The 9066-nt window shown below is 33.1% G+C and overlaps 1 protein-coding gene across 1 annotated transcript; it reads left to right on the top strand.

Moving 5' to 3' along the window:
- The first annotated feature begins 6356 nt into the window (after positions 1–6356).
- LOC143597012 (histidine-containing phosphotransfer protein 4-like) lies at positions 6357–8581 on the top strand. The gene is made up of 5 exons (XM_077075638.1): positions 6357–6416; positions 7497–7627; positions 7819–7887; positions 8004–8075; positions 8249–8581. Exons 1-5 carry the CDS (start codon positions 6357–6359, stop codon positions 8325–8327), a joined length of 411 nt encoding a protein of 136 aa, XP_076931753.1. The 3' UTR covers positions 8328–8581.
- The last annotated feature ends 485 nt before the right edge of the window (positions 8582–9066 follow it).

The following is a 9066-nucleotide window of genomic DNA, read 5'->3' as shown; positions in this document are numbered from 1 at the left end:
TGTTATGTACGTGTTTATGTTCGTTTCTTGAGTTTGTTTGCAAGAAAATGAGGTTTCAAAGATGAAAACCGATTCTTGCATGATCAAGTGATGTATACGGGTTATACAAGGGATCTTGGTCCAAGAAATGAGTTAAACGAATCAAAAACGAATTTTTACGGTTAAATCTTTGTTTTTAGTATCATAACCGTAACCATGAAAGAAATGGCTTGATTGTGAGTGTAACTTGCTTGGTATTGTGGTATGTTGTTTGTAGGCTCTGTATTTAGTGGTAGATAAGGCGGAAAGATGAGTTTGTAGCTTGTAGTGGCGGAAAACGAAAGGTATATTCGGTTATGTTCGGTTTTGGGAAATTTGGACAGATTGTTGATGCTTTAGAGTTAGGTCATGAAATTTTACAGAGGTATTAAACACATGAAAATAGGAGTTCTGTAAATTTTTGGTAATTTTCGGATAAAGGATGAATATTTGATGAATTTAATTCTCGGTTTTGGCCAAAAATGGTGAAAATTAGTTAAATATCATGAAAAATTTTGGAAAATTTCAGATAAGCTTTTAATATCATGTATAAGTCACACACAAAATTTGAGGTCCTTTGGAGAAGTCTAAGTAGGCTTTTCGGTTAAACGAGTTCTAGGGATTTCTAGCTCGGTTTTGGAAAAAGGGCATGTAAAAGAAGGTTTTGCTTCTGGAAAAATTACAGGGGACTATGTGGATGGCAGGGGACATCCAGGAAAAATTTGGGATTTTTCTAAGGTCGTTTGGTATTTACGACATATTTAGTGTTTAAATGGTGTTTAAAAATAGATAAATAAATTTTAAATATAAGAATTAATTCTGGAAATATTTTTATAAAATTCCACACTGTTAAAAAGTGATTTGGGAAAAATTTCAAGATCCGAGAGTAAACGGATAATTAATCGTGCTAATTATCACACTTTTAAAGTTAAAACGCGTAAACCGGTAAAGTTCGCATAAGCGAGCTGACTGGTGTATAAAAACCTTAAAAATGGACTATTTTCATATAATTGAGTTAAACAAGTAAAAATGAATCATCCGAAAATAATTCGGATGATTTGGGTATTTTTAACCGATTTAACAGTTTCCGGTACGCTAAAGACGGAAACGGGTCCCGAGGTCAATCGGGGCGTCTAAACCAAGTACTAATTTCTCCACTTTAACTAAATTATCAGTCAACAACGATTTTCGGGTCGTGTGTGACCAAACTCATTTTGAAACATAAAACGGATATTCGTGCTAGGCACGCAAAACGAGAAAACGACTAATAGAAATTGTGACCATGGAACTCTAAACGACATCACAATCTGAGTCCGGAGAAGTATTTCTGGGTTAACATTGCCCCCGGAACAGGTACAGTACTGGGTTAACAGTGTCCCCAGATGTACCGATTGATAAGGTTAAAGATTATATAAACAATAATTGTATAATAACGATCGTATGGATCATATTACAGATTGTACGTGTTAATTGATAATGATTGTTGTTACCTGCTTGCATGTGCTAAGGTGAGTTTTCACGAGCCCCTTTTTACTGAAATGTTTTAAATATTTTCCCGGGGCGGAAAGCATGTTCTATCAAAAGGTTTAAGTACATGCTGATCGCATGGAAATGAATGTATTTATATAATGTTTATTGTACGGGAATCGTACGGTAATGTATTAAAATGGTAATTGTCTGAGTTGTTAATATTGAAAGGTCCCGCAACAGTGTTCTGGGTTAACAGTGTCCCCAGAGGTTATTGGAAGTGTTCTGGGTTAACAGTGTCCCCAGAGGTTATTGGAAGTGTTCTGGGTTAACAGTGCCCCCAGAGGTTAGTGGAAGTGTTCTGGGTTAACAGTGTCCCCAGAGGTTATTGGAAGTGTTCTGGGTCAACAATGTCCCCAGAGGTTATTAAATGTGTTTCTGGGTTAACAGTCTCCCCAGATAATATTATATTATGATATGGATTTATCATGGTTTACTAAAATTGTGAAACTCACCAACTATACGTAGTTGACCCGTTTTCTCACATGCTTTTCAGGTACAACTAAGTTAAAGTGATTGATTACGTGCTAAGTGCTTGATGTGTGTAAGGTTTGCGTGCTGGACGTTAGGATACATTATAACAGATAGAATTATGAACCGTATTGTATGATGTGTGTATCACCTAGACGGTAATGAAAGATGAGATAATGTAATTTTGAAGTATATTAATGCATTCGGTTTTCTTTATAAACAATGTGGTTGATATCAGAGGTGTCTGTCGCATCCCGTTTACGTTTCCGCTGCGGTTACGGGGTGTTACATTAATCCACTCGTTAAAGTGAGTTTACATACCCCTTTTTTCCATTTTTATATATTTTAGGGGTAGCATGTATACCTTATTCAATTTTATTCATATTTTATTTCTACATCTATTCAAAACACAATTCGATATATGTTTACATGTGATTACTGCATGCTCTATGTGCTTATTTGTTTATTTTATGTTTGTGGTTGGTATCTTATCCTCATCTATCCTCATCTAGTATGATCATACATTTACCCAAGTACATTGATTTCGTATCAATAAGAACGCGTCCACATCTATTTAGTTGTTTACATTTTCATAAGAATTGTAATACTCATCACTTACATATGAATTGTGATTCATCTCTCTCTCTATATATAAAACTAAAACTTATGCATTCTCACCAATATTCGTGTTGACAAACTTTATTTTCATACATGTTATAAGTACAAGTAGTTGATATTATTCAAAATTAAAGACAATAGTTTGACTTAGGATGTTATTCAAAATACAAGAATATCGATTTATTTGATTTAATTATTGTAATTTGTGTACTTGATGTAATGTTAATGAAATTAAATAATAATTGCCACATTAATTAGTTTTTGAGCTACTGTCCAATCAATACGTTACGCCCCGGTATGTTCCGCTGCCTTTGGTCGGGGTGTGAAAGCAGATGGAGAGCCAATGATGTTTTATGTGGGATGATTCCGATGAATGGGCAGTTGGGGAATATCTTCAACATGGGTAACAATATGAGGTAAGATGTCTCTTTTAACAAGTGCCCCAATCAGTATCATAGCCAATCTCAAGAAGATATCCCGCAATCTCCTCCTTTCAGAACGTCTTGAACGGATCACCAGCATTTTCCTTGATCTTTAGTGCCCAATGGACGATTTCTTCGTTTACAACAATGTTCTGTTCAGCCACCTTCGAGGTAATCACTATCCCCTTCTTCTCGGTTTTAGCTTTCACTCAAAACTGCTTAATCCAAGAATCATGAATTTCTAGATCAACTGTTACAGCATAAAATAGAGGGCACTCTCGTAGTCCCTTGATCATAGAAATGAACACCTTGTATTTTCTCTTCCTTGAGACCTCTAAGGACACAAGATATTATGATGCTACCAAAGACAATAGAAACATAAGTGTTGATAATTGAGTATTAAAAATTAATATTATAAACTAAGTAGATTTAATAAGACAAAAAAAAAAAAAAGATAAATGAAAGATAAACTTAAAAGTGAATTAAAAATTTAAAGTAAAGATAAAAAATAAATAAAAAAATAAAAGAAAAAAAACTTTACAAAGTTTGAATAAACATGTTTGAAGTTGGGATTGGTCTAAGTATGATGTAATCGAATTGAATGACAGAGGAACACATCAAGGTTTGTATATCAATGCATTAAAAATTTCCAAGTCTCATGTAATCGAATCAAATGTTGAGTAAAGATAGTTTGAAGGAAACTGTGATTTGTCAAAATTGTTAAGTATAAGCGAATCGAATCGAATGTGGTTTCAATCTAATTAAATCATTTATTAATCTAATTGATGTAAATTATATTAGAATGATATGTGAGAGGATTAGATTAGAGTCCAAGTTATGAAAAGTGTTAACATCTGTGGTGATTCGATTAGATTAGAATTTGAATTCGATTCGATTACAATTTCGATTCAATTAGAATTATTCATTAAGTCACAATTCGATTACATTTTCCTTGAATATATTTCAGTCCATTTCCATTATAATCGAATGGTGATTCGATTACATGGTCCTTAACATGTTTTTCTATAAGTCTTTTCAAATCGAATGCGATTCGATTACAATCTCCTTATCATTTCAAATTGGTTTTTTAATCGAATTGGCATTTGATTAAATGGTCCTTGAAACAATTTTCTTATTCACCATTTTCTTATCGAATGGCCATTCAACCTTTTTGCACATAATTGTTTCTATTCAAGTCTTCATTCGATTACAATTTCCTTTACATCTTTTCTGACAAACCCTTTCTTTTCGAATCCACACTCGTTTACTTTTTCCTTGGAAACATTTACTTTTTCAAATTTTGGATCTGGGTTTTCTTGTATAATATGGCGGTGGAAGAGGAAATAAAAAGGTATAGAGAGAGTGAGAGTGGATAAGATGGGTTTTGAAAATGAAAGATATTTTGGGTTGGCCCTATCATAGGGCCAGTCTATCTCACGATAGGGTCAAAACATATCGAGTTTTAAACAATTTTATACTCTCGGCCCTCAAACTTTGAAAATATTTAAAATTAAAACCCGCAAAATATTTACCCACCGAATTCGAACACTTTAAATATATACAAGATATATTTTGTTGGACCGACACTTAACAAACTTTGTAAAAAGGACCTTAAATTTAAAACCATCATTCAAATAAAATAAAGACCAGTTTTAAAGCCTAGATTAAAACAATATAAAATTAAAAGTAAGCAGAAAAAAATAAATTAAATAAAAATTTATACATGCTTAATTATATTAAAGATGTAAACAAAGCAAACAAAAGAAAAAAATTAAAAATAAATTTGAAGTAAAGATAAATTTAATATTATATTAATTTAATAATTAAGTAATTTACATATTAAATGGAATGCATATTTTTTGGTCAATGTTAAAAAGTCAACGGTCAGACTCGATTAGCCTATTCGATTAAATTAGTTTCTTTTGGTCAAAGTCAAAAAGCCAACGGTCAAAATCAACTGTCAGACTCGATTAGCTCATTCGATTCGATTAGATTTTTTTGGTCAAAGTCAACGGTCAACGTGGCTGGTTTGACCGGCTCGACTTATTGGCCGGCTCGACAAGGTGGCAACAAGACATGGTGGGCGGTTCGACAAGGGGGCGACTCGACAAGGTAGGCGGCTTGATAAGGGGGCGGCTCGATAAGGTAGGCGGCTCAGCTCGTCGGACTGGCTTGACTGGTCGGACTGGCTCAGCTGATCGGACCGGCTCAGTTCGATTTTTTTTGAAGATAACACCTAAACTAACAATAAAGTCTAAAGAACTTTAGACAAAAAACCAATAGATCGGCTTAGATATGAGTGTTAAAATTAGATCTGAACCCGAACACAAACACCACAAATACCAAAAAACTTAGATTTGATGATTTCGAGTATTTCTTGGAAGTAAAACACTCCAAAAGTAGTGAGTAACACGAAAAACAACCTTAAATCTACCAAAAAACTAAGATCAAAACCTGAAAAGTTTGATTCGAAAACCACAAAAGTTGAGCCAAAAGCTACCACTTGTAGGTTCTATTGCGATGGATCTAACAACTTTACTCGGATCAATGGTTGTTGTTAGCTAGTGGAAATCACTAACAACAATCGGATCTCGGATTTTAGTTTATAAATATAAAAGAGAAAAAGATAGAAAAGTTAGTGTTTGGTGAGAGAGAAAATTCTCTTTATTTTCGAGTAGTGTTTTATTTCAAGTGAGATGATGAAGAGTTGGTTGTGGAGAAATGGGTTAAGTGACCCTTTATATAGGTCCTCATTTCTCCAACTTTTACATTTCGTCCGTACAAAATAAAGATACTGAGGTACGTAATACACCGACTATTAACAAACAGAAAGACATACATAATCCTGATACTAATGTAGAATATTAGCCCTACATGTACCCTAAACTATAACTATTAACAACATTATGATTTAATATACATTAACAGAGGAATCAAAACAAAGGAGATATTTGTATTTCTATAAAGTACTCCTAAGTTTTTTTCTTTCAATTTATTGATGAAGTTTTGTATTTTTATAGGTGTTAGTTATTTGAATCTTAGAGTGATTAGGAAAGAGAAGAGAAAGAAACAATGCTATGTAATAAAAAGATATTTGGGTGTAAAGACGTGTAAAGATGAGAAGATTATCCTTACTTTTGGTAGGGTTTTGAATTCATTGTGTTGTAAATCCTATGGAGATGACACATATCATTCTGATTCTTCTCTATCATATGCAACAATCCCACCCCACCCTACCCCCTAAAATCGTGACTATAAAAGGCAATGCATGAGTTTGGTTTGATAGAAGGAATGCTAAAGATGGAACTAAATCACACCAATAGGCAGATTAACGTCACCAGAAATTCTCTCTTTGAACAGGTTATTACTTATATATATATATATATATATATATATATATATTTAGTTCCATATATATATATATATATATATATATATAAGTAATAACCTGTTCAAAGAGAGAATTTCTGGTGACGTTAATCTGCCTATTGGTGTGATTTAGTTCCATCTTTAGCATTCCTTCTATCAAACCAAACTCATGCATTGCCTTTTATAGTCACGATTTTAGGGGGTAGGGTGGGGTGGGATTACACACACACACACACATGCATTTAGTTGTGTTTTATCATCTCCTTGGCATGCTATAACTATTTAAATTTAATATATTATCGCCTATAAAGATTATAAATATAAAAATTGGTTTATATCAAATAAAAGTTTATTTTACAAAAAAAAATATACATCTAGCTTCTTATATTCACACAAGCAAGGATCCATTGTTCCATCTTAAATGCCAATTATGTTATGGAAAAAAACATAATACGCAAATTAATTAATTATTGCAATATTAGGGTATTTTGTTTCATTGTTTCTCTCAAAATATCTCCTATTCTACTGACCTTCAATTGCCTAGATCCCGTAGCAGGCTTTAGACCAAAGGTTCGGAGGGCATTCTTCATGAACCTAGCTGTGTCAGCATTTTGATCAAGCATCTCATTTCGTTGTCACTTTCTCACTTGTTATATGCTCATGCTTCGGCGCATTTCACTTTGTTATAAGTTCTCTAAGTCAAATTTCATTTCATTTCACTACACTACACTACACTGTTTGAGTGTAAGTACGTGGGTCGTTATTCAACAGGTATCATTAATATCTTTTTCTTTTATAGGATCAGTGGATGACTACTCATATTCCTCTGTATGTAGATTTTAATTGTTTAAAATTTATTCCATTTCGTGTCACTATTTCACCAAAAAAAAAAGTTTCTACACTCATAGAGCCATTGTTAACACACACACACACACACACAAACCTGCAGTACTTGTTAACTACCGATGGAAGTTCCGCGCATCCTGACAAAACTAAAACGTATTACAAAGATTAATTAGATCACAAAGTTTGTATTGGAATTACATAAAAATAATATTTAATCCTTTTCAGGGGTATTTGGATGAACAATTCACCCAGCTTGAGGACTTGCAAGATGATGTAAACCCTAATTTTGTGGAAGAAATTGTCACACTCTTTTTTGCTGATTCTATGCGACTAATTCACAATGCTGAGACTGCACTGTAAGTAGCCAACAAGCATTTACCCACTTCTTATGTTACTAAAAAGAAGAGTTGACATGGTTATTTAGCAATGCCATAATAACTTGGTCGCTAATTTTTTGGTCATCTAATTAAATTAGTCTTGGTGGAAAATACATATTTGTTACAGAAGAGTATAAATTGCACTAATTTAGTGAAGGTTGTATTCTCAGGGAGAATTACCCTTTGGATTTTTGCAAGCTCGATGATTATATGCATCAGTTCATGGGTAGTAGCTCAAGGTATATATATTGAACCTATAATAGACCAAAAATATAACCAATGTGACGCTTGACATTTGGTATGTAAAATACCGAAGGATTTACTAGAACGTTTTAAATTATGCGTTTACATGTAGTATTGGCGCGAAAAAGGTGAAAAATGAATGCACGCAATTTCAGGAATGTTGCAAAGTTAGGAATGCCGATGGGTAATGTTTTTCTATTTTAACAACTAAATGTTACATTCAACATATCATTAACCTCCTATTTTACACACTAATCACCTTATCTTAATATATTCAATGTATTGAAACAGGCCATTGAACCTTATAATCTACCGTATCCTATGACGCTATCAAATATGTTCATTTCTTGATCGCAGGTGTACAAGGGCATTTCAACGAGTGAAGCAAGAGCACGCCACTTTAAAGAGAAAACTTCAAACATATTTTCAGGTTTAATTCTCTTTGAAATTAGTTATTCCTTCTAAAACACACATATGGATTGTTGACTGATGAAAACGTTAATTCAGATGTTGAGACAAGGTGCATGAAAATGACTACAAAATGGAAGAATGATTTAATACAAGTGGAAGAAGAATATGTTAGTTGAGCCGAAGACTATTATATAGGTTATATATGTGTATTAAGTATTTATTTGTGGTTTTCAGCCTTTTTCTTAATGTATTTTGTCTGTTGAATGTAACTCAAATAAGCTACTCACACATTATTAAATACATGATTAAGTGGAGTTTGGTTTTAAGACTAATTTTAATCTAGATTTATCTATATCTATACTATATTAATATAACTATAAGATGATTTTTTTCACAAGAAACTCTTAAAAATTAAGAGGTTTACTCTATAAGCGTATGGTAGAACTCTACAAGCTTTGACTTCATTATTTTTCAAACACCAGTCTTCTGAAACTTATAATGTCATTTCAAATTTCAAAATCAACCTCTTCCTTTGTTTCCCCTTCTTTATCTCTTTCCCTGTCTTTTTCTCTTTCTTTAAATTCTTTCTACAGACGTTATTCATGTCGACAGTTTGTTGGTTATATGGTGAAATCAAATTGATCAGATGGTAGGCACAACGGAATGGTTTTACGATTTGCTTCAGTGGTGGTGGTTGGATGCACTTGTTGTATGATGGCGGTTATTAGAGTTCCGACCATGAAACTGACTCTCCGGACATATAA

The sequence above is a fragment of the Bidens hawaiensis genome, unplaced genomic scaffold (assembly GCF_021521415.1).
Source record: "Bidens hawaiensis isolate Kalapana, Puna unplaced genomic scaffold, B.hawaiensis_p1.1 tig00047483_1, whole genome shotgun sequence".
In the NCBI taxonomy this organism is placed as follows: Eukaryota; Viridiplantae; Streptophyta; class Magnoliopsida; order Asterales; family Asteraceae; genus Bidens; species Bidens hawaiensis.
Note: the sequence above shows the minus strand (reverse complement) of the source record. Positions and strands in the feature narration are given on the sequence as shown.